The sequence below is a fragment of the Nematolebias whitei genome, chromosome 10 (assembly GCF_014905685.2).
Source record: "Nematolebias whitei isolate Nwh7 chromosome 10, NemWhi1, whole genome shotgun sequence".
NCBI lineage: Eukaryota > Metazoa > Chordata > Actinopteri > Cyprinodontiformes > Rivulidae > Nematolebias > Nematolebias whitei.
Genome location: NC_056507.1, coordinates 38605718 through 38632457, shown reverse-complemented (window position 1 = coordinate 38632457; position 26740 = coordinate 38605718). Strand labels below are relative to the sequence as shown.

Below are 26740 nucleotides of genomic sequence, written 5' to 3'. Positions count from 1 at the left end.
ATGGAGGCAGTCATTTTTGACCATCTTCAAGAGGCTGATCCTGTGGATATTGAATTATTTCAAGGTAGGTGTGCTTTAAAGTGGTTAATATCAGAGTTTCAGTAAAGTTCTCTCGAACCACATTACAACAAATCATTTTGCAGTTGTTTCTCAGAACTGAGACCTAGAAATATAGAAGATGTAGAAGATGAATTGTGTCAACCATATCACTTATAGAAGAAATTTGTTTAGTCTAATGTAATCTTTATCTAGAGAACTTTCATTTTTGTAAAAAATAAAATAAAATAAATAAATACAGAATGAATACTTGGTGCTGAAGGACTTTGCCAAAATTTGCTGAAGATGAAACCAAGTTTTTCAAGCTGAAAGAAAAAAAAAACACTAGCTAAAAGTTGAAAGAAGCAAAACACTAGATGCAAGCTAAAAGAAGCAAAACACTAGCTAAAAGTTGAAATAAGGAAAACACGAGCTAGAAGCTAAAAGAAGCAAAACACTAGCTAAAAGCTAAAAGAAGCAAAACAATAGCTAAAAGCTAAAAGAAGCAAAGCACTAGCTAAAATTGCTTGTGTTGTAAATCCTGTTGTCTAGTCCCACACTAAAAACTAGCTCTGTATCTGTAAATTTGACCAATTTATAGATATGGTTCCGTTGGACATGGTACAAATGTTGTGACGACCATATTGAAAGTGGATGACTCCAAAATTGGATCAGTTGTCTCATTTTCTGAGAATTTCACTAAAAGCAGTACAGTGGTTCATGAGTTATTTTGCTAACAGACAAACATGGGTTTGTCATGCCGACATCCATCCATCCATCCATTATATTTTTATCTGCTTCTTCCATTTTTGGTCACTGGGGTCACCGGTGCCCATGTCCAGCAATCACTGTGCGAGGGGCGGGGTACAACCTGGACAGGTCTCCAGTCCATCACATGGACACATAGAGACAAACAACCATTCACTCTCTCTCTCTCTCACCTAGAGACAATTTAGAGTTACCAATCACTCTAACATGCATGTTTTTGGTCTGTGGGAGGAAACTGGAGTACCTGGAGAAAACCCACGAACATGCAAACTCCACCCAGAAAGGCCCCCGGACCGGGATTTGAACCAGGGACCTGCTCGCTGAGAGGCAGCAGCTCTACCAGTTGCGCCACCGTCTGCCCTGTCATGCCAACATTTTAAGACAACACAATGTATTGCAACTAAAGTATGTGTTTAGGACTATGCTCAGCTAAAACCAAACTGAATTTTATCTCAATATTTTTGAATCTGATTATGTTAAAATCACGTGTTTTCTAATGTTGGTTAGTTGGGGCAACAATCTTAAATTGAGTTTACTCCAAAAGTTAATCAGTTGATAAACATTCAATAACTTTCTGAAAGGTTTTTTTTTTTAACTGTCCAGTGCTTTCTGAGATATTTAACTAACAGACAAATGCAGTTAATTACAATAATAATTGGCAAAGTTTAACCACTGTTCTTGTGCAACCAGTTAGCATCACTTTTAGCTACACAAAATTTTAGCTCAATGTCTGTTTGCTTTGTTGTGGTGGCCATCTTGAATGAGGTTGGCTCCAAAAGTGAATAAGTTGTAGATATGCATGCAACAATTAATTTTGATGTGTTTAATTATTAGAGCCAATTCTGCCATTTTTGTTTTGTCAACATGTCTGGTTGATACTATACTAAAAACATTCTGTTATCATTTGATGGGTGGGCTTTTAAAAAAATGGTCAACAACGACAAAAGATCTGTCTAAATAAGAATGTAATAGGAGTATAACAGACAGACAAATCCTATTAAGTAATGTCATGTAGTAGTTAAAACCTCCAAACACATTATGTTTCCTTTTACACTCAGGAGAGAAACAAAAACTCATCCAGCCAACATCTTTAAAGGACCCCAAACTCGAACAGCTGAAGGAGGTAGGAAATAATTCATACTTCTTTGTGTTTATTTCAGTCTTTTGTTCAACATTCATGACATGTCATGTTCCATAAATTAAGATCTGTGTGATGTATTTTGTGTATGTATTCCTGCATGTATGTGTGCACTGAAGCACATGAATAATATCTGATGAGGCAGAGAGTGGAAGGATTAGTGAAATTTTAATGACCATAATTAAGAGAATTGATTGGAGACAGGTCGTAGTGTCACCATGACGAGTCTGCCAGATCACACTTTGATCTTTGTTAAAGATGCATCTTTGTTAAAGAAAAGGAGGAAGTAAAATATCGGCAGGTATATGTTGGACACTTTGTTTCAGTCAGAATTTACATTTATTTTACTATCACCTAACTCTGGTGCAAAATATATAAATAAATACAGGTTTCGTGCTGGTTTGTAATGTGCCACCTCGGTAAAAGAAAAGTGTTTGTGAAAAGAAGAAAGTGTTTGATGTTTTCTGACTGTGTGGTTAATTGTGTCCTGGGAGGCTTTGGTTGATTGGATCAATAGGACTTTGACACCAGAGCATATCGTGGTTCAGAGTCTGGAGGAGGATCTGTATGATGGACTGGTTCTTCATCACCTACTGTGTGAGATTATGCACCCTTTGATATTCTATTAACAAACCATGCTTTAAATTACTTTGTAGAATTACAATCACTAGAATAAAAGAGCAAACAATGGAATAAAACAGTCAACTTTAGAAATGTGATTTCTTATAACTGATAATTTTCTGAGTTTTGCAGCCCAGCTGGCCAGTGTGGATCTGCCTGTGGAAGAAATAGCGTTGACCAGCACTGCTCAGATCCGCAAGCTGGAAGTGATCCTGGCGGAGCTGGATAAAAGGCTGGGTCTGCAGGACAGCAGTCCCATCAAATGGAACGTCAAGCGTGAGTCATGCATCTGACTGGGATCCAGTAACAAAGCAACAAGCAAACAAATGTTCCCTTCTGGCACCAGCCTCACAGCAGATCACAGTATAACAGGCTTTACTGCTAACTTCAGGCCACCACTCAAGATTATACCAACTGTGAGAGATTTTAGCTGAGAGATAAATATGGGGGGGCTGATGGAATTATCCATCAGCACCATGTTTGATGGGACAAACCTTAAACCTGTCAGGGTTTTCAGACTGAGCTGAACAAGAACAAACCCATGTGCAGACAGGACGCAGAGGCCAGGACGTAAAATAAGAAAACACATTAATAATAACAAATAAACAGCTGACGAGGCAGAAAACACTTACTAGTCAGGAAACACGAGGGATACAGGAGGATACCATACGATGCACCGACAATGACTGAGACACAGACCAGGGCTTATATACACACAGACTAGACGAGACAAATTACAAACACCTGGAGGACACGCGGGTGGAGCTGATCGGGGTAATTACTGAAGTCGTTTTCACACTAGATAGTCCGGTAGACTCGGTTCGGTTCGGTTCGGGACCACTATTCATGAGCTTTTGTTTACATTTGAGCTGGTGCGTTTGCATTCACACTGCACTGTGCAGTCGAGTCAACCTGTTGAACCAACCTATTCACCCGCTCGCCTGTGGGGGCGCTGCACCAAGAACTACTGAAAGAAACAACACAAAAACCTCTGAAGACACGTCTTCTTCTTCTTCTGTAAATAAAAATAAAAACGAAGTGGCATCAAGTTTTAGCAGTTTTAGGAGTTATATTTTGTCATTTTTCAAAAATGGACTTAGCATGAGCAGAAGATGAGACAGAAGACCCATCCATCCATCCATTATCTTTACCCGTTTATTCCATTTTGGGTCACGGGGGTCGCTGGTGCCCATGTCCAGCAATCACTGTGCGAGGGGCGGGGTACACCATGGACAGGTCGCAAGTCCATCACAGGGCCACATAGAGACAAACAAGACAAACAACCATTCACTCTCTCTCTCTCTCACCTAGGGACAATTTTGAGTTACCAATCAGCCTAACATGCATGTTTTTGGTCTGTGGGAGGAAACCGGAGTACCCGGAGAAAACCCACGCATGCACGGAGAGAACATGCAAACTCCACCCAGAAAGGCCCCTGGACTGGGGTTTGAACCAAGGACCTGCTCGCTGAGAGGCAGCAGCTCTACCAGTTGCGCCACCGTGCTGCCCCGAGACAGAAGACCATGGAGAATATTGTTTTTCACACAAGGCAGCTGACAGCTCCATATAAGGTAAGAGCAATGCGTGTTTGTTTACCCTGCGGAGCGGGGTCCGGTCTGTTTACATTCACACTGAACTCGAACCGCGCTGGAGTTCGCTTCTACCGGACCGAGACCTAGGTTTTAGCCCGGGCCAGAGTTCGCCTTTTTGTTACGTGACAGAGTTCGATGGCGTGTTCACACCTCCCTAAACGAGCCGGACTTTCAAGGAAAACGAGCTAGAGTTTGATTAAAGCGGACTAAACAGGGCTAGTGTGAATGCACCCTGAGAGACACTAGGGAGTACAGACACAGGGAGACTGACAGAGGGATACCATCCTTACAAAACCAAGAAGGATCATGTTCATTCCTATAAAAATGCAACTGAACAGTTAAATATGAAATCCGATTATGCTTGATTGCTTTTGGAATCTGCTGATCTTGTCAGGACCTGGTGGTTTTTAACAATTTAATTACATTTAAAACATATAAGATTAGGCAGCATGGTGGCACAGTTGGTAGACCTGTCGCTTCTCAGCGAGAAAGTCACTGGTTCAAATCCTGGCTGGGGGACCTTTCTGGGTGGAGTTTGCGTGTTCTCTTTGTGCATGTGTGGGTTTTCTCCAGGTACTCCAGTTTCCTCCCACAGACAAAAACATGCATGTTAGGCTGATTGGTAACTCTGAATTGTCTCTAGGTGTGAGTGAAAGTGAATGTCTAGAGGACCAGACTTAACTTTTTTTAGAGAGAGTGAATGGTTGTTTGTCTCTATGTGTCCCTGTGATGGACTGGAGACATGTCCAGGGTATCCCCCGCCTCTCACACAGTGACTGCTGGATGGGCTCCAGCGACCCCACAATCTGAAAAGGAAGAAGCGGATAAAGATAATGAATGGATGGAAGATATATATTTTTTACATTTTTAAGCTTTTTTATATGCAACTATGCCATGCTTAAGTTTAGTGGTGTTTAAATTGAAACTAATTTATTGTCCACAGTGTTGACTGTTCAGAAAGTCCACTTTTAAACCAAAATCCAATTCAATTCAATTCAAAAATATTTTATCAATCCCAAAGGGAAATTAAATGTTGTTGTAACTCGTTGTAACTTGTAAATCAAAAGCAACAAATAACAATTTCAGGGGAAGCCAGAGTTTTAATTAAAACCATTTTGTGTTCAGAAATAACAGATTTTGAGCTGTTTTGGACAAATCTAAAAAAAAAAAAGGGTTACAATTTCACTCAATATTGTGAAGTCCTGTATGATCAGTGCACAGAACGGGTTGTTAATGATTCTTAGCTACTACCAACCACACTTTTGAATAAATTATGTAAATTTCACTGGGTTATGGCCATTTTGGTGTTCACTAAGGTGGATTAGCTGTGGCTGACATCTTGAATTGTGTTGACTCCAAAACCTTGAGATCTCACTAAAATACCTCTGGTGATTCTTGAACTATTTAGTCAGTAGACCTCCAGGGTGGAAGTTTTAGCCAAATATCTTGAGCTACAGTATCTATTACTGCTTGTTGTATGAATTGGGAGTGACTCTTAGCTTTTACCAAACCAGAATCAGAATCAGCTTTATTGTCATTGGACCGAAGCACAATGAAATTACATTTCAGTACAGCCCGTCCGAGTAAAACATTGACAAACAGACATGGGAAGATGGAGTGTCTGAGGCCATGGCCTCGTGTTTGGATTGTAGCTCAAAATGAGTAAAATTGATCATCAGAGTCATTTTTGTGTTGTCTAATGCCAATTAGTCTTTACTAATTGGCCTTTTAGATATTAACATTTTATTTGTTTAATCACAATTTTTCATTCAAATACATTTCCAGATGAGAAACGAATCAGTGACAATCAGGAAGCCAGGAACAAAACCACTAACGTTTAAACTGTCGAACAACTAATATGTTTTCTGGAACCGAGTTTGTTTTTTGTTTTAACACATTATTTGGGAATGGCAACAGACAGACAGATAAGATAGAAAATGGGTTCACTGCTCCTCAATAAAAAACACCTGATGTTTCACCTGATGTAAGAAAGCTGCAGGAAATAACAAAACTATGATGTAAACAACTTCATGTTGAGCTTGATATGGACTGATAAACAGTACGAGTCAATATGCTGATAATAAACAAAAAGATTTAGAAAAGTGCTGCTTTGTTCTAAATCAAAAAGATTTAGAGTTCATGGCTCTGGAGTTTATTCTTATGATCTCATTGTAGATTTGTTCAGGATGATCCTTGCCTGAAATATATTTTGAAGCTTATTAATTTGTTGTTTTGACAATTCTTCAACTGAAATTTATATTAACAACAAAGTCCATGCTCAATAATCCAGGTATGCAATCCAACATTTTTCAGTCAGGTCATCTGGACAGTTTCTTTTTTTTTTTGTGTGTGTGTGTGTGTGTGTGCTGAAACATTTCATCTTTGATCCAGAAGGCTTCCTTAGCCTGACCCAGGAGAAGGTTCCAGTGTTGTGGAAAACATCCTGCCTTGTTCCAGTGCCAAAGAAAACTCACCCATCAGTCCTCAATGACTATAGACCTGTTGCCCTGACATCCCACACCATGAAGGTCCTAGAGAGACTTCTGCTGACCCACCTGACTAGACAAACAAGCACATATCAGGACCCACTGCAGTTTGCTTATCAGCATGGACTTGGAGTTGAAGATGCCATCATACACCTGCTTCAGCAAACTCACAGTCATCTAGAAAAGGCAGACAGCACTGTGAGAGTCATGTTCTTTGATTTCTCCAGTGCATTTAACACAATCCAGCCTGATTTGCTTTGTCAGAAACTTAAGAAGACTCAGGTGGAGGCCTCAACAATCGCCTGGATCAAAGACTACCTGACAAACAGACCACAGTTTGTGAGACTGAAGGGTTGTGTGTCTAACCAGGTGGCCAGTAGCTCAGGAGCACCACAGGGGACTGTACTCTCACCATTCCTTTTCACTCTGTACACCTCAGGTTTCCAGTACAAAACAGACTCCTGTCATCTGCAGAAATATTCTGATGACTCTGCAGTAGTCGGGTGTATCAGAGATGGACAAGAAGTTGAGTACAGGGAACTGGTGGATCGCTTTGTAGCATGGTGTGGAAACAATCATCTCATCTTGAATGTAAACAAAACAAAGGAGATGATTGTAGATTTCAGGAGAATCAGGAACAGGTCCAACCCTATTTCCATCATGGGAGAAGAAGTGGAGGTGGTGGAGAAGTATAAATACCTTGGAGTTCACCTGGACAACAGACTGGACTGGAAATGCAACAGTGAAGCCATCTACAAAAAGGGACAGAGGAGACTGTACTTCTTGAAGAAGCTGAAGTCCTTCAATGTTTGCAGCAAGATGCTGCATATCTTCTATAAGTCTGTTGTAGAAGTGCTATCTCTTCTCCCGTCATCTGCTGGGGTAGCAGCACCAGAGCAAGTGACTTAAAAAAGATCAACAAGCTCATAAAGAAGGCTGGCTCAGTTCTGGGGACTCCTCTAGAACCTTTGGAGATGATGTTCAAATAAGGATTCTTCATAAAATCTCAGCACCCTCTTCATCAGACTGTCATACAACAACAGAGTGTCTTCAGTCAGAGGCTTCTTCAAATCCGTTGTAGGACAGATCAGTACAAGAGATCCTTCCTGCCCACAGCCATCAGCATCTAAAACAACTCATTAATGAAACCAGGATGATGAGTTACCACAACATATAATTTCCCTCTTGGATTTATAAAGTATTTTTGAATTGAATTGAATTGATCAGTCAAGGAAACACACAACAAAACTGATTATTTCCCCAACAGCTTACTCCAAAAATGAATGAAAAAATGAAATATATATTGAATTTCTTGATTATTTTTACTGTGTAGCCACTTTTGAAATCTGCATAACTTTTAAAGTATACTGTATAAGCATTAATAAAAAATTGCATCCTAAATCAGAATATTATGGAAATGTTGCACTTTGAACTAGCCTAAAGGAGCAGTTCAGATTGTTTGAAAAGGTTAGCTCTTTAAACAACCACATTTAGGAGAAATAAAAAATTTCATTTGGACTGATAACCAAGACTAGTCTGAGCAAGGCAAAAGTGATAAACTGACTAAAGTGGATTGCTGTCATCTTTTAACTCCAACCTCAAACATTTATTAGGCGTTTATGCTGTTTTATAAATCTTTACACTGTTGTCAGTTTGGATTTCCCAGTTATTCTGTCAGAAACACAACATTGTATGATATTCCTGCTGCAAGTGCAACAGCTGCCTGTACCTGCTCTTATCTGTGTAAATATAATTTTCTGTCCTAATGTTGTGTTAATGAAAAAGCTTCTCTATAACAGGTAAGATATTGTTTTTAATAACATTTCCACAGAACTCATTTTTAAAAGGTCTGAACTATAAATTTAAAAGTTTGAACAGTGATGTCATGAGTAAGGGGGTAAAGAATATCAACACTGGGGACGAGCTTATTAAAAACTTGAACATATAGCATACTCAGCGGTCTCATATGCTCCAAACCGCGTTCATTCTAAAGGTCAGAGTTATTCCAGAGACATGCACATAACATTGGTTATTCTAAAATGACCGTAGGTATGAGAGAGAGTGTGTCTGTCTCTGTGTTTGCTGTGTTCTGGCTGAGGTTCTGTCCCAACGATGGCTGACATGGTTTAATTTCTTGTGGCACTGAAGAGGATGAAGTGGGTACAGACACTAGATGAGTCATCTGAAGTCAACTCAGTTCAAATAAGTCAAAATGCACACATAGACATGGAAACTTCAGGAGGTTAACAAGCATATAAAACACAAAAGAGATTGTTTAATGTATCATTATCACTTTCTGCCAATTTTGAAGACAACATTTTTTCTCATGTCTGAGTGAATGTGCAAGTGTGTGTGGTCGTTTGTCTGTTGTGTTAGCTAAATATCTCATGAGCCACGGAACAGATTTTAATGGAACTTTAAAAAAATAATGATACACTTACAGCTCATTACATTTTAGGGCCAACCTAATTCAAGATGGCTACCACAGCTAATCAACCTTCGCTAACACAAAAATGACATGAACTCAGCCATTTTACAGATACTGAGCTGAAATTTGATGTCAGTTGCTGAGAGTCATTCTTAACACATACATAAGCGAGAGATCATGCAGGATCTCACAGCATAACATCATAAACAAGGTTTGAGCTTCTGAACCTTTCTAAGCATGAAAGGCAGCAGGCGTTGTGCACGCGCATTTCTTAAAGAAATGCTAAGCTCTTAAATAATTAATTATTTGTTGTGTTTTTACAATCCTTGCAGCGTGTCTTTCTTTTAAAACCATGTGGTGGTGACAATGATCACATCAATGTAAGCTGATTTTTGTTTTGTGCTCTGTTGTTTGTCTGTCAGTCATCCACAACAAAGACCTCCTGGCTACCATTCATCTGCTGGTTGCTATGGCAAAATCTTTCCAGCCTGAACTAAATCTGCCACCAAATGTGAAGGTTGAAGTTGTGGTTGTGGAAGTGAGTCAGAGCTGGAAAAATCTCTAGGGCCTTTTCCCATGTCAGATCTGCATCAGATACGCCATGTGAAATTTTGTGCAAAATTTTACATCAGTGTTTAACTTTAATTTTTATCCAGGTCAGCAAAAATGGAATTAAATCAGACGTGCAAACGGAAGCCCTGACAGAGGACAGGTGTGTAGACTGTTTTTTCTTGCTCTCGTGTGATTCTGTGATTATATAAAAAACTGTCATCTCACACTCTGCATGTTTATATGCAGCTGTGGAGCCTCCAATTCCTCCAGCAGTCCTGAATGTGAGTGAGAATGGTCAGAAGTTGAACTGAAGTTGACATCCTGAATGTCATCCAAACACGATTAGAGCACACTAACACATTTTTCTGGCTGTCTCATCACCTAGGGGAAGATCCAATTGAGCAACTGCTGAAGCTTGAGGCCAACAAGGTCAACACAGTGAAGAAGGTGTGGAAAAGAATGATGGGCATGCTGAGGTTGTTTAAGTGTCGATGCTCTCATCTCTAGAGAGAGAAGATTTGTAGAGTTAATGCACAGCCTGGTAAACCAGCTGTGGTGTGCTGGAGCTTTAGTTTACAATTCAGGAACCAATACAAATTAGACCAGAGAAATTATATAAATTTCATAATTGCATTGTTTCCTGGTTGAACTAAAGCATACTGCAGGTATTTTGTTCCAAACAGAAGTAAAAAAGGCCAAAGAGCAGAAAATCAGAACTAGATCTATAACTTGAGAATTGTTTTGCATGAGTAAGTAGATTTAAATAACAGACATGAAAAATATCCCGTTTTTTACAGAAAATTTTGTGCTATGAAATTAGAGACAACTGTGTTTTTGTTTTTATGGCCCACCACCTCGAAAGATTATGGATCATGTTATTTCCTTCATGTGCGTGTGTGTGTTCATTTGCCTGTTTCTTAGCAAAATTTACAATTAAACAATGGTCAAAATTTCACAAAACTGCAGAACGCAGTTATTAGAAACTCAACTCAACGTTAACTTTTGAAAACAACTTGGTTCAAGATGGCTGCCACAGCTAATCAATTTTAGAAATCACAAAATTGGCAATTACTCAGGCTATTTCACACATTTTGAGTTATATTTTTGTGTGGTTAGCTGAGAATCATCCCCAACACGTATTCTGAGCACTAATAAATTGTGCAAGATTTTAGTTTAAAACTTTGGCATGCAAGGCTGCGATTGATATACATTCGACCAAAACCTTAATGTTTATTAAAGAAGGGGGTTGTTGTGATACATTTTACTAAACCAAATCAAAGTGCAACGTCATAATCAATTTAATTCAGTTTATTTATATAGTGCTAAGTCACACAAGATGCCATCTCAGGACACTGAACAGAAACATTCACATACATAAAAAATAAGTTAATAACATTATTTATCTGAGGAGTCAGCATCTTTAATTGAGTGGAACGCTTCAATAGTATTTTGCTGAATTTGTCTCGGATTACACAAATGACATATTTCTTGTTCTTTAGTTTGTTTTCCTCATGAGAAACTCACATAATTCTGACATTACGCATGGGATTGTTCTCATGCTGGAATATTCCTCTACAGCCAAACCTCTAGAGACAGTGAGGCATCTTGTTGGGCCAGTTTTGATGCATTCACAGGAAGTCATGGCACAACCACAAATTTTTATTTCCCCAATTCCCTTGGCGTTCATGAAGCCCCAGGTTTCAACATTTTTTTTTAATATCATGTGGTGGTCCTGGATAAACTGACATTAAACATGTTAGAATCTGTCTGAGCTAAAGTATGAATTGGTCTCTCTTCTATATTTTTCTTAAATTGGAATCATAATAATAATCACAAGAACAACTCAACAACAAATAACTTGACGTTTCACAGCCATTTTATCTTTCGATCAGTTTAACCTAAACAGTTCTTCCAGTGTGTGCCGTCTGTGGGTCAGTGATCATGGGTGTGCCAACTTTAGTTGCATTGAGTTTATCTTGTTGGATTTATACATTTTTGAGACCCTGACAGTGTATTCTAATGTGTATTTTTATGTCTTCAAAACAAGATGCTCTACTTGTCATTTATAAAAGCTGAGACATGAAGCTGTGTTTAAACATTACACAGCCAGGTACTCTTCTTCACTGGCACCCCACATGAATGTTAAGCTGGAGGCTTTAGCTCATAAATATGTATAAAATGAGCAAGAGCATTGCTTTTCATGATTCTCTCGCACAGTTATTTAAATGTTTTCAATTCATTTCTGTTAAAAGAGTTTTCAAAATCACTTTCCTTTTTTATATTTCGGCACACTGCTTTTGATGCAACACATCTAACAGTAAATCCAAGTTTTTTTCCATCCAAAAAGTTTAAAAAAGGCTAAACTGTTTTAAAAATTAAACCAACAATTTTTCTTACTTGAAAGAAATGTGCTAGGAATGACAATAAGGATTGGCAGGTTTTGCTGCTGTAAAGAAAATTTCAGATAAAAATTTCTGTGTCCCTGGAGAAAAAACAGACTTTTCCTGCAGCATCCAGTTTGACAGCAGTTTTTGACAACTTCTGTGTGTACTTACTTTAAACTTGCCAACAAGGATAAAAGTTCTCTTCAGGACTGAACGGTGATGACTTAGTAATCCAGGGTTATTGTGTAATTTTCAAATTATATTCAGTTTTATCATTAAATAGTATTTGTATAATATCAACTACAATGTCAGGGTTTGAATACAATAATTAAAATAAATAAATAAATAAATTTAGATCAAATAACTCAAACTTGCATTTTTAATTTCTAACCTGATTGTTACATTTTCAGGCCATTTTACATTTTGTCAATCAGAATATGGTGACCCTGGGTCTGCATGTGGCTGACATGGACAAACAGGTAGAAACGGACTGTTGTTTATTACTGAATAATATCAAATAGCATAATTTACCTCTCCTGGGATTTTATCACCCTTCATACACATATTTTAAATTCCTCTGATTTTTTTCATTTTTTTTCTTTTCAGTTTTCTGATGGAGTGATACTGCTGCTACTCATTGGTCAGTTGGAGGGTTTCTTCATCCCACTCTGTGAATTCCACCTGACCCCTGTCAATGACACAGAAATGGTAATAAATAGCTTGCTAATTAAACAGCTTTAATTGATTTTTTTGTTTACTTTTATTGAAAATCAGTGAGCCAAAAGAGAAAACTGGCCACTAAGGGAGCACAAGCCAGTGTATCCCTTGTCCCCGTCCCAAGCATGGGTAAATGGTGAGAGTTATGTCAGCAAGGGCATCTGAAATAAAACCCTTTTCAAAATAACACCCTTTTGCCCAGAGGGATCAGGCTGGAAAGGATGTGCAGCAGGTTAGGCTTGTTAAAGATATAAATAGTAATGTTCTAACAAGTGAGGATAGTGTGATGGGAAAACAGAAGGGGTACTTTGAGGAACTATTGAATGAAGCTAATGAAAGAGAAAGAAGGGTAGAGGTCATAGAAACTGTGTACCAGGAAGTGGGAAAGATTAGTGAGGGTGAAGTCTGGAAAGCTCTGAAAAGAATGAAGGGGAAGGCAGTAGGACCTGATGACATACCAGTGGAGGTTTGGAAATGTCTTAGAGAGATAGCAGTGAGATTTTTGACTCAAATAGTCAATGGCAAATTTGATAGTGTGAAAATGCCTAAGGAATGAAGAAGAAGTGTGCTAGTGCTCATTTTTAAAAACAAGGGTGATGTACAGAGTTGTAGCAACTACAGGGGAATTAAGTTGATGAGTCACACAATGAAGATCTGGGAGAGAGTTGTGGAAGCTAGACTTAGAGGAGAGGTGATGATTTGTGAGGAGCAGTATGGTTTCATGCCAAAACAGAGCGCCACAGATGCCATCTTTGCTTTGAAGATGTTAATGGAGAAGTACAGAGAGGGTCAGAAAGAACTCCCTTGTGTCTTTGTGGATTTAGAAAAAGCATATGACAGGGTGCCGAGGGAGGAGGTGTGGTATTGCATGAGGAAATCTGGAGTGGCAGAGAAGTATTCTAGAATTGCGCCGCTCAAGGTGGCTGCATGTTAGAGCAGCTCTCTTTCTTTCATTTTGAAATTTTGCTTTTGGAAACTTTAATTCATCTTGTTCTGGATGTAAATCACAGTTTTTTTGGATGCTTGTTTCTTCTGGTATTGGATGCTGTGCAGCTGGAAGGATTTTTACTGAAACTTTTTTAGTTTTGGACATTTGTTATGATGCGTAACCATGGCAACAAGGCAGTTTTCTACAACCAACAGCAGCTGATTAACATCTCAAAAGCTCAAATAATATCTCAGCTACAGCCCCAAATCTCAAGTGAGTTGAAAAGGATGTTCTGTGGACGGATTCTCATCTACCTGCCAGCTGTGCTCGAGTGCCTGACCATTGAGATCCTGGAACTAGCAGGAAACATGGCTCATGATAGTGGAAGGACAGGATAGTCTTTCGGCACCTACAGCTGGCTGTCTGCAGCGATGAGGAGCTCGGCAGACTGTTGGGAGGAGTGGCCATCACTCTGGGAGGAGTTCTGCCCAGCATTTGGGCAGTCCTACAGCCCGGGGGAACCGAGAAGCCAGCAGAGACTGGGTGGACGGATCGGACGACATCTGCAGCCAGTTTCTTAGGATCCACTGTGGGACGGACCTTTACAAGAGATCCTTCCTGTCTACAGCCATCAGCATCTATAACATCTCTTAATGAAATGAGGATAACGAGTTACAACAACAAATAATTTCCCTCTGGGATTAATAAAGTATTTTTGAATTGAATTGAATTTTGTATGTTAGGGTGCATTCACACCAGCCCTGTTGTCCCAGACTATCAGGTGTGAAAACAACCTTAGACTGGTCCAGGACATGCATGAGAACAGCAGGACAGTGGTGAGATGTGCTGTAGGTGTCAGAGATCTGATGGCAGAGGATCCTACACACAGACTCAGAAAGGTTTTTAAAATGTTTATTGAGTAAATAAACAGCTTATGATGTCTCAGGTCCAGGGGCAGGAACTGTATCTAAAATGATACAGAGGGGAAAGTTTAGTGTTTGACAGAATAATGAGTAGTTATCTGAATACAGACAGTCTGATGAAACACTAACCTTTCTTGTTGTAACGGGACGCTCCAGACACACACAGAGCTGCAGAGACCAAGGGAAATCCAGAGGCGTAGTCGAGGATGAGCAGGGTTCATACACGGGATCAGAAGAGGAGACAGTACCGATAGGGAGAGGCAAAGGCGAAATCCAAAAACAGGTGTAGGTCGTCAACAAGGTCAGAAGGCTGAGGCACAAAAGGGACAGGCAAAAAGAGTGGTCGAGGGAAACAGGCATGGATCAAGATTAAAGAGCTGTGAACAAAGAGAGTACGCTGGATATCTGTGGCTGGAAGCAAGCAGTTGATCTGGCAATGTAGTAGAGAAAGCAGGAAGTACATATACACCCAGAAACAGGTGGAAACCATCAGCAGCAATCAGAGAGAGAGGTGTGGCATGTAACGAGGCTGGCAGAAGCAGCAGAGGAAAAACCTAGTAGAGCAGAGAAGAAAAAGTCAAACAGTGAACAGAGTGATGAGAAAAGGAAAATGCAGAGTGTAAACTGTGACAGATCCCCCCTTAAGGCGTGGCACCTGATGTGCCCCGAGGTTGGTCCGGGTGAAGGCGATGGAAGTCCCTGATGAGGGACTTGTCGATGATGTGACGGGAGGGGACCCAAGAACGTTCTTCTGGGCCGCATCCCTCCCAGTCTACCAGGTAATAGACTCCTCGGCCCCATATCCTGGAGCGGAGGAGTCGGCGCACAGTGTAGGCGGGTGCCCTGTCAATGAACCGGGCGGGTGGGGGGGTTTCTGGGGCGGGGTGAAAACGGGAGGGCAAAAAGGGCTTGATTTTGAATACGTTAAATGATGGGTGGATATTCATGGATTTAGGTAGAGATAAACAGACAGAAACTGGGTTAATGACTTTGGACATGGGGGAAGGGCCAATAAAATGGGGAGCAAGTTTGCGTGATTCTACTTTTAATGGGAGGTCTTTGGTGGAGAGTCATACCTTCTGGCCCTCCTGATAAGTGGGTTGTTGAGACCTCCGCCGGTTAGCCCCTTTAACGTAGGCTGCGGAGGTCTCCAGGAGGGCTCGTCTGGCTCTCTGCCATATGCATTGGCAGCGTAAGGCTGACTGGTGAGCAGAGGGCACTTGAGCTTCACGTTCCTGGGTGGTGATTAAAGGGGGCTGAAAACTAAAAACCGTGTAAAAAGGGGACAGACCGGTAGCAGAGGATGGGACAGTGTTGAGGATGTGTTCGACCCAGGAGAGGTTGGGGGACCACTGGCTGGGATCTTTCTGACAGAGGATCCTCAGCTTGGCCTCGACCTCCTGGTTTGCCCTAACCATTTAGCCATCAGTCTGGGGATGAAAGCCAGAGGAGAGGCTAATGGAAACCCCCAGGAGGTCGCAAAATTCTCTCCAGAACTTGGAGACAAACTGAGGTCCTCTGTCTGAAACAATATCTGTGGGCAGACCGTGCAAGTGAAAGACCTCACATGACATGATCCCAACCAGGGTCTTCGCTGAGAGAAGCTTGGGAAGAGGGACCAGGTGAACCATCTTGGAAAAACGGTCAACAACCGTCAGGATGACGGTGTTGCCGGCAGAGGGAGGAAGACCAGTGATGAAATCTAGACTGATGTGGGACCATGGGCGTGACGGGATAGGAAGTGGACGGAGGAGACTAGAGGGGGGGGGGGGACGTGAGGACTTTGCTTGGGAACAGGCAGGGCAGGATAAAACAAAAGAGCGCACGTCCTGGTTCAAAGTGGGCCACCAGAACTGTGCGCAAACTAAAGAAACAGTTTTAGAGAAACCAGGATGGCAAACTAGGCGGGAGCTGTGACAAAACTTGAGGACCTCCTGGACAAACTCAGGGGCTACAAATAATCGGTCAGGGGGACAGACGGTTGGAGGAGGGTGCAACTGGTTGGCCTGTCGTAGGTCCAGCTCCAGTTGAGTGACAGCCAGGCAGACAGAGTTGGGAAGGATAAACTCACCGACAGGAGGAGATGAGGAACAAGAATCCTCCTCCATGATGTGAGAGAGGGCATCAGGTTTTGTGTTCTTGTGACCGGGTCAATAGGTGAGGGCAAAGTTAAAACGGGAAAAGTGCCCACAGTGGTTTAGGGGATTTAAACAGTTTTATTCCTCGTTCTTGGGCAAACTGAAGGTCCATGAACTCAGAGTCGGCCCCTGAGTCGATGAGTACTTTAATGGAGGTGCAGGTCTTACCAGAAGCGGACAGCTCAGCTGGAAATGTGAAGGGTGAGGAGATTACTGGATTCTGGGTCTGACTCAGCAGGAGTCCTCTTCTCTGCTGAGTCTGCCCTTTTAACGGACAGTTAGAGACGTTGTGAGAGTCCTGGCCACAGTAGAAACACAGCCGGTTCCGACGTCTCCTCTCACGTTCCTCTGGAGTAAGACGGCTGCGTCCAATGTGCATGGGCTCCTCTCGTGGTGGTGTCTCTTGTGGATGTGATGGAGAGGGGAATCCCAGGGGAAGCCATCTGGGTTCCTCTCTGGGTTCCTCAAGGGGTCTTGAGGCTCTGCTGGATCTCTCAGCTCGTTCTCAGGATCTCTCCATCAAGCGTAGATCTATCCTTGTAGCCAAATCCTCTAGGTCCTGCCGTGAGTCTGGGTATCGCTTGTTTGCCAGGTTGTCCTTGATCTCCTCATTAAGCTCTTGGTAGAAAGCATCAGTTAGTGCCTCTTCATTCCATTTACTACCAGCAGCAGTAGTATGAAAATCTATAATGTACTCAGTTACTCTTTGTTTCCCTGCTTCACTGAAAACAGTCTACGAGCAGCCTCTCTTTCTGGGAGGATGGGGTCAAAAACTCTGCACAGCTCTTTAGAAAACTCATGAAACAAGTAGTAGTACCTTGAATCCCTTTGCCATTCTGACGTTCCCCAAGACTTATCTTTTGCAGACAGGAGGGACACGGTATACGCCACCTTAGCACGTTCAGAGGGGAAGGATGAGGGCTGGAGCTGAAAATGAATCTCACATTGTGTTAAGAACAGGCAGCACTGGTCCAGTGCCCCTGAAAACAGTTCTTGTGGAGCCAACCATGGTTCTCCGAGTGGGTTACTCGTGGTTCCAGCACATGCAGGACTGCCGGCATGATTTGAGTCCTGAGGGTTAGAGTGAGGAGTTAGAGTCTTAAGCATGTTCATGATCTCATTCATGCCGGTCTCTAATTTACCGATGGCACCTTCCACACCAGAGCATCATTCTGAGCCCGGTGCAGGATCCATGTTTGGCCAGATCAATCTGTCAGAGATCTGATGGCAGAGGATCCTACACACAGACTCAGAAAGGTTTTTAAAATGTTTATTGAGTAAATAAATAGCTTCTGATGTCTCAGGTCCAGGGGCAGGAACTGTATCTAAAATGATACAGAGGGGAAAGTTTAGTGTTTGACAGAATAACGAGTAGTTATCTGAATACAGACGGTCTGATGAAACACTAACCTTTCTTATTGTAACGGGATGCTCCAGCAGAGACACAGAGTTGCAGAGACCAAGGGAAATCCAGAGGCGTAGTCGAGGATGAGCAGGGTTCATACATGGGATCAGAAGAGGAGATAGTACCAATAGGGAGAGGCAAAGGCAAAATCCAAAAACAGGCGTAGGTCGTCAACAAGGTCAGAAGGCTGAGGCACAAAAGGGACAGGCAAAAAGAGTGGTCGAGGGAAACAGGCATGGATCAAGATTAAAGAGCTGTGAACAAAGAGAGCACGCTGGATAACTGTGGCTGGAAGCAAGCAGTTGATTTGGTAATGTAGTGGAGAAAGCAGGAAACACCCAGAAACAGGTGGAAACCATCAGCATCAATCAGAGAGAGAGGTGTGGCATGTAAAGAGGCTGGCAGAAGCAGCAGAGGAAAAACCTAGGAGAGCAGAGAAGAATAAGTCAAACAGTGAACAGAGTGATGAGAAAAGGAAAAAAAAAAGAGTGTAAACTGTGACAGTAGGAGGGACTATAGCTTTGAGGTGGAGGTGGGATTGCATCAAGGATCGGCTCTGAGCCCCTTCTTCTTTGCTCTGGTGATGGACTGACTAACAGATGAGGTCAGGCAGGAATCCCTGTTGACTATGATGTTTGCAGATGACACTGTGATCTGTGGTGAGAACAGGGAACAGGTGGAAGAGAACTTGGAGAGGTGGAGGTATGCACTTGAAAGAAGAGGAATGAAAGTCAGCTGTAGTAAGACAGAGTACATGTGTGAATGAGAGGGAGGAGGTGGAACAGGCTACAAGGAGCAGAGATCACAAAGGTGCAGGACTTCAAGGACATGGGATCCACTGTCCAAGAAAATGGAAAATGGAGAGTGTGGTAAAGAGGTGATAAAGTGAGTCCAGGCAGGATGGAGTGAATGGAGAAAAGTTTCAGGAGTGATTTGTGACAAAAGGGTGTCATCAAAGGTAAAAGGAAAAGTTTACAAGACAGTGGTGTATGGTCTGGAGACAGTGGTATTGCCAAAAAGACAGGAGAAAAAACAAAGTGGCAGAAATGAAGATGCTGAGGTTCTCTTTAGGAGTGGCAAGGATGGATATGTTTAGGAATGAGATCATCAGAGGTACAGCACAGATTGAACAACTGGGAGATAAAGTTAGAGATGCGAGACTGAGATAGTTTGGACATGTCCAGAGGATGGACAGTGGGAATATTGGTAGAAGGATGTTAGAAATGCAGCTTCCAGGGAAAAGACAAAGAGGAGATATATGGATGCAGTTAGAGAGGACATGGGAGGTAGTTGGAGTGAGGATGGAGTGAGATGGAGGAGGATGACTCGCTGTGGAGACCCCTGAAGAGGGAAAAGACAAAAGAAGATGCATGCCAATAGAAAAAAAAATGCTTTTTTGTTTGCAAATCATCTAAATGCTTTTGTTTATAATAATTATTGAGATACTGCTTTATTTTAATTCTCAGTAACCATGGTCCCACTTTTCTTTGTTTCACTGCCTAATCCAAACTAACCAAAACTAAAACTTGAACATTTTCTAATGAACCAAATGATAACGCTAATTAAGACATCACTATCATAAAATAGATGTCTGTTAAGTACTGTCTTGAGGCAACAGGATGAGCCAATGAAAGCTTTTCTTCTTTTATCTCTGATATGATCAGGTCATAATTTACTGACTGGAAACAGTGTGACAGTTAGACATATTCTCTCTCAAAATGTATTTGGTGAATGGACTGTACTTATGTAGCAACCTTTCTATCTTGTCAATATACTCAAAAGTGCTTTACACTACAATCTGTGTCCTCATTGACCCATTCATACAGCACTCTCTTAGATCTATACAAAGAATAATCAGTGCTTTATTACATTCATACACTGATGGGACACACATCAGACGAAATGAGGGGTTCAGTGTCTTGCGCAGGGACACTTCCATATGTGACTGCTGGTGGAACTGAACCCCCAACTCTTGCATTGGAGGACGACTGCTCTAACCACTCAGCCACAGTCTCCATATATATAATAACATTGATCTATGCTTGAAATCAGGCTTCTTTTTATTTTTTTTTTACAATTAACAATATAAAACATGGACATTTTAACTTGATAGAAACACATTTTATTCATGAAAATACAATTTGTTCATCATGATTAGACCAGTTCCATTATCCATCCATCCATCCATTATCTTTTTACCCACTTCTTCCCTTTTGGGTTGGGGGAGTCACTGGTGCCCATGTCCAGCCATCACTGAGTGAGAGGCGGGGGACACCCTGGACAGGTCTCCAGTCCATCACAGGGACACATAGAGACAAAGTAGACAAACAACATTCACTCTCTAACTCACACCTAGAGACAATTTAGAGTTACCAATCATGTTTTTGGTCTGTGGGAGGAAATCCACACATGCACGGAGAGAACATGCAAACTCCATCCAGAAAGGCACAAAGACTGGGATTTGAACCAGCGTAACCTGCCCGCCGAGAGGCAGCAGCTCTACCAACTGTGCCACCGTGCTGCCATTATTATTATTATGCCATTATTAGACCAGTTAAAACTTTAAAAACTGACAGTGCATCTGCCAAGATGTCTTTAGATGTAAAGTGTTTTAAAATACTTGCAAATACCTACACAATGAAACACTGCATTATGATAAGACTGACATTTGTTAAAATATACAGAATCCTGAGACATCAGTTGTCATTCACTCGTTTAGCTAATTTGTGTTAGTCTGGTTACTGAACACAACAATGAGCAAATCCTACTGGTTTTCTGAACTGCAACTGGAACAAGTTGAGTCTGATGTCATTCCCATATCTAAATGGAACATGGTGGCGTTAGCTACAACTGTGATTATAATAAGGTCAAGAAAACAACCTAAAAGACATGGTACCCATGGCAGTAGAATTGTGCTCTCATTGTATGATCTTCCAAACTGTAGTTACACAATGATGCAATTTAGGTGGGCATGTGGAACATGGTGGTAGTGCAAGAGAATATCTCAGGGCGTTGGTGGATACAGAGATTTTTCTCTTAGTGGCAAAAGTGAGTTATGAAATTCCAGAAAAGGGCAAAAGCTATTGTTACTTTTCTCTGGTAAGACATTTATAAACTTTACCTATCCCTGTTGCTCCTGAGGGATAGAACCACTAACCTTCCAGTAGCCACTTTGATGGCTGTGATTGTTGAAATGTCTCTACTGGTGAAGTTTCCAAATCCAACTGGCAGGAAAAATATTTTTGAAATTCTAGAGGGGTGTGTGTGTGTTCTAAAGATTGATAAATATATATTTTCTATAGTGGCAGCTGCCTTCCCTAGAACGCCTACTGTCTCAAGGACACATAAAATATATATATAAAAAATGTTATGTACTAAGCATGTAGCAGGGTCATGATTGCATTCACAGTAATTTTTCACACATTGCAATCCTGCTACATAACAGGTCATATAGGCTGGAGAACAGAGTAAGGGTGTTCAACATAAAAGCGGCCTTCATTACTATGAAGATGTCGACATTAACCAAATTACAGCCAAAAGCCTACAAACTTATTTTACTTTGGAAATCATTTGCATTTTTCACCCTTTTGTATTTTTTTCAGCTTCATAATGTGACCTTAGTCTTGGACCTCCTGAATAATATGGATCTGCAGCTTCCCAATATTGAGCCACAAGGTACGACAATTTTCTAAAAAAAAAACCTTTTAAATGTGTTGTTAAAGATGGGAGCTGGCTGCGGACCACCGGACCTGGAAACCCCCTCTAGCCCACGTCTTTTCCCCAGGCTCGAACCTCCCTCAGAAGTGGCAACTCATACTAATCAATAAATCAAGGAAACGCCAATTAAGTTTTATCAATTATATTAAAAAAGGCAGAAAAAGATTACAATTTACAGCGCTAGACTGTAGATTTCCAGCCAGCCATCCATCCCTGCTGAAGCAATTTATAGTTAACAGTTCTAAAAAACATTCACAGTAGTTATTTTAGTTCAGCATCACTCCAAAGACCTGTGAAGGGTTAATGTTGTTTTAGATTTACAAATCACATCAATTAAATAATCCTCAAACATAATCTTTGTTTAACCAGTAATTTTTTAAAGGTACAGGCACAGGTGAAGTGAAAAATTACTCTTTTGAAAACATAAAATTACCAATTTTAATCTGTATTTCTTTAATTTAACACTAAGACTATATCTTAAAACTGCAGGGCACTTGCTGTGAGATAATCCCAGCTCTCATCATGACTCTTTTAAGACATTCTGTTAAATCCCATAGTTAATGGCAGCTTGTATTACCATTTAAAAATGTCCATAATTAAGGATGGATCCATTTATCTGTCAATTACTCTGAGGTGAATCTTCACTGGAGTACATTTTAACATATAGTGTTTGTCTGAAAAGATGATGTCTTTCCATCTCTGTAAAATATTAAGCACTGTGTGTGTGTGTGTGTGGGTGTGTGCACATGTGTGTGTTTGAACGTGACTTCTATTTAACCAGGCAAATACCTTTTAGGTCACCAGACGTCCCCAGCAAAGGAGGCCTAACTTTGCTAAGGAGGCCCTGCGCCTCAAAACCTAACATGCATGCATTTGTTCTGTGAGAGGAATAAAACGATTAATACTTCTATTACGTGAAATTAAAAACCCAACCTTACACAGTTCCATTACCAACCCTCACATGAACCAGTGTTGCTTAACCTAAATAGTATACATGTTATTTATTTATGTAACTTTTAATGAATAATTCAAATGTTTAAATATTATTGTCTACTCTCCTCCCCTCCTGAGTCCAGATGAGAGAGTTGTCATCACCCCCAACAGACCCTGCAATTTTATTTAATAAAAATAAAAAACACCTCAGCATTTTACCTCAGGTGAAATTTCATAGCACTGATCATTACACATGTATGTCAATAACAAAACAATTCAAATTGAAGATAAACATAAAATCAGAAACACAAGTAAACAGACAAAAATGATCTTGTATTTACACAGATAAAAATGTACCATTGAAGATTAATTATACGCACATGCTCCAAGCTAATAATGCAAGTTTAAATCATGATGGTTCATGTCATGGCGGCCTGCAAAACTCTATCATTCTACAGATAAGAAAATACTTTTACCCTGGTTGGTTTAATTTTACAGACGTGTTTGAGTTCCCTCATCTTTTAATTTACTTTAACCTGTAGTAATTCAAAATCTTGCAAGAAAATAAAATGAAAAAACAAGGTCAGATGACCCTGGTAGTTGTCCTGTTTATGTAGGCCACAAGGCTCCAGTCAATCTCTACTCCAAACACCACACGATAATCTACACACATGAGACTGTGATAAATGTAAAACATCTCTGACCTGTCACATTATCTTCAGAGAGAAGGTCTTTGTGTGTTCATCTACTCACATCAACTTGAGTGCAGAGATTTCTGCTTTCTGTCTGGGCTCCCAGTTTGAACTGTACCTGTTGGTCTTCAAAAGTTATTTAAATAAATTTATGTTAATATAAAAAGGTCACTTACCAATTTTTAGATATGTGATGATTTCTTCAGCCTTAGGTTTTATAAGTCTTCATTTATTCGCTGTTATTAAGTGACCTTGTACTAGGCAGCTGTTGCTATTAGTTTCTAGCTAAGCTGTGTGGCAGTCTGGTGGGGGCCCCTGGTACCACCAAACACACCACCTGCAGAAAGCTATGAGCAAGACTAGTTCAAAAGTCATAATTTAGTCCAAGATCAACTTAGAATATATTTCATAGTTTGTTAGATTGACATTTATAACTAGACAATCACTCATTCTAGGACACGCACCATGGACACACTTCTTTCATATCACTTTCACATCACGTACACATTTTTGTTTTGACTAGCGTCAGTTTTAGCTCAAGAACACACACTTAGGAACACCTCCCACATAGATGTACCTCATTCCTTATATTTTATCAGCTTTTCAAGGCTGTAGACATATACAACACATTTTACCTCTTATCCTTTAAAACAAAACCTCTAAATGTCCCTCAACTGCCTACTCTACAAACTAACCTGACCCTATTACTACTCTAACAACTTCACACAATCGTCTCCAGGTCTCTCCCGGACCTCTGCTGGTCTCTCCCGGACCTCTCCTGGTCTCTCCTAGACCTCATATCATTTAATCTAGGTGCATATTTTAAAGATCCTCCCATTTCAATAAGCACTGCTATAACCAACACGTCGTTTATCGCTGTGCTCTTTGACCAGTCTGTGTCCAGCCGCAGACCTAAAGGGGACTACCACCAAACAGGATCCCTGGGCTGACAACTTCTTTCAGAGAGTTAGCAAAGCTCCCCACAGGCACCCAGAACTCAGTAGAATTTCTTCGAACTGTCAGAATGACCCACACCTCTTAACGTTTCCCCGGCGTTCACGTATTAACGCGTTTCTAGTAAACAGTGACGGGCAACTACACCTGGAACAATTTCAGACTGCGCACGCTTCCCGTAAAGATTTTACCGTCAGCATAAATGACATTATAATTTTCACGCGGGGCTTTAAACCTCCAGTCATGCCGTTTGTTTAATTTAATCTAAAATCAAACGAACGTTCATGTACGGGCTTTTAAATCAACCGGACGATTCTTATTTTCATGGAAAAAATAGCGTTTCGCGTGTTTATAACGTTCTCGGACCACTTTCAGATAGCAAGTTGCTAACGTTTCCGGTCCGCTCCCACGCGCATCCCGGCGAGAAACATCCCGTACATAAACTTTTACGTCCGATAAATAAAATTAAAAAAATCCCGTATTATACTATAATGTTCTACTGCCTTTTAGTCCACAAAAACTGCGTGCACAAAAACCGAAACCAGAGCAGCCTGACCGTTCTTAAGGGACACGCAGAAATTCGATTTAACAGGTCTTCTGCTTACCTCATGAGATGGTAAAGCTGGCTTGTTCAGTCTGCTCAGACTCGGTCACCTGCCGCTGTGTCACCATTAAACAATAAAAAATGAGCTACCACTCCTAAAGACGGGAGACCAGGTTTCGGCACCAACTGTTACCACAGCAACCCCGGTTCAAATCCGAGTCATGGCACCAACTGTTAAAGACGGGAGCTGGCTGCGGACCACCGGACCCGGAAACCCCCTCCAGCCCATGCCTTTCCCCCAGGCTCGAACCTCCCTCAGAAGTGGCAACTCATACTAATCAATAAATCAAGGAAACGTCAATTAAATTTTATCAATTATATTAAAAAAGGCAGGAAAAGATTACAATTTACAGAGCTGGACTCTCCCGTCTGTGACGTGTTCACAGACCCGAAAGAAGTGCCCCGATGTCCCGTGTCATTACTCATTTATAGGGTCCTAAGACTCCGCCTTTGCAGAAGGGGAGCTCAACCTGCCAGTGTATGAGGGGGCGTGACTAAGTGTGATCTCAGTGGATCTTATGTGGATCTTATGTGGTTATGATGTGTTAGGAAATATGAAACAGTGCTTCAAAAGCCTTCTACATGATGTGGCAAGCAGGTTAATCTATTCCTTGACTGATATTGAATCCCAGGGAGACTCTCTTTAGAGTTGCTGGCCCAGTTTAACCCAGTCAGAACCGGGTCATAATTTCATTATAATCCCGTCTCTGAGCAGATCAAAACCATAGAACCAGTCCAAAAATATCGTAACAGTGTTTACATACAATTATTTTTTTTTTTAAATCACCCAAGTGCCAATAGTGTTAAATGATATTCAACGTCATTTTGACTTGGGGAAATTTCACATCTTTTTGTGTGTCAAGCGAGGAATGGGCATTGTTGCAGTAGTTAAATTTAATCTCTACTGCATCACCGAGTAAAATGGAATTATTTACAGATTATAAATGAGTATGATTTTGTCTCAATAAGTATCACTGCAAACAATCATCTCAGTCCAACAATCATCTTTCATTCAGAGAAGCAGAGAAAAGTGAAAAGAAAGTGAGTGATTGGGTCAGTTACAGACTTATCTAATAGTGTAAATCAGTCAACAGGAAATGGATCAGCCTTTCTCTGTCTATCTATTATTGACAAGATGAGCTTCTCACTGAGCTTCAGCAGCCTCCTACAACCTTTCAGACTTTCCCACATTATTGCCCACCAGCAGTATGCTATAAATCTGCAATAAATCCTCAGCATGATAACTGATCATGTAAAGGCCAGCATAATTCATCTAAGCCCAGGGAATGAGTTAATTTGATTTCAACTTTTAGTGTCTTTTTAATTAAGGGCATAATTACTGTGATGGTGCAAGGACATCCAGCACTCAGGGTCTCATTTAGGGACATGCTGGCTGCAGTAATTAGGTTAGCAAGTGGAGGAGTTGATCTTTATGCCACATTCATTGCCTTCATGCATCCCACAACTGGAAGCTGGTGGGATCTCACCTCCCCAAGGACATCTTGATCAAGTTTACATCCAATGCTTTTTTGTTTCCTTTGTGCTCTTGAACTTTTGACCTGTTTGGATTTTTTATGAAAGCAGCTAACATTGACAAAGCACTGTCACACTGCTAATTGTGCAATATGTCTCCTGTGGATCTTTTGACAGATATCGTCTCTCAGGATGTGGCTGTTACCTTGAAAGTCCTTTACGCCCTGTTCAAGAAGCACAAAGGAAAATGA

General features: G+C 40.9%; 1 protein-coding gene across 1 annotated transcript; it reads left to right on the top strand.

The window, feature by feature from the left end:
- On the top strand, nucleotides 1-26740 carry parvg (parvin, gamma). Its single transcript, XM_037683647.1, has 12 exons — nucleotides 1-64; nucleotides 1863-1927; nucleotides 2437-2539; nucleotides 2696-2839; nucleotides 9492-9607; nucleotides 9726-9781; nucleotides 9868-9902; nucleotides 10007-10068; nucleotides 12416-12484; nucleotides 12612-12713; nucleotides 21719-21791; nucleotides 26667-26740. The coding sequence occupies exons 1-12, from the start codon at nucleotides 1-3 to the stop codon at nucleotides 26738-26740; spliced, it is 963 nt and encodes a 320-aa protein (XP_037539575.1).

Bases quoted from the DNA above. Each gene is read 5' to 3' on its own strand.
- parvg (XM_037683647.1), top strand. From the start codon at position 1: ATGGAGGCAGTCATTTTTGACCATCTTCAAGAGGCTGATCCTGTGGAT. The intron at 65-1,862 runs GTAGGTGTGCTT...TTTTACACTCAG, and splicing joins GGATATTGAATTATTTCAAG to GAGAGAAACAAAAACTCATC. The intron at 2,540-2,695 runs GTGAGATTATGC...TGAGTTTTGCAG, and splicing joins GGTTCTTCATCACCTACTGT to CCCAGCTGGCCAGTGTGGAT.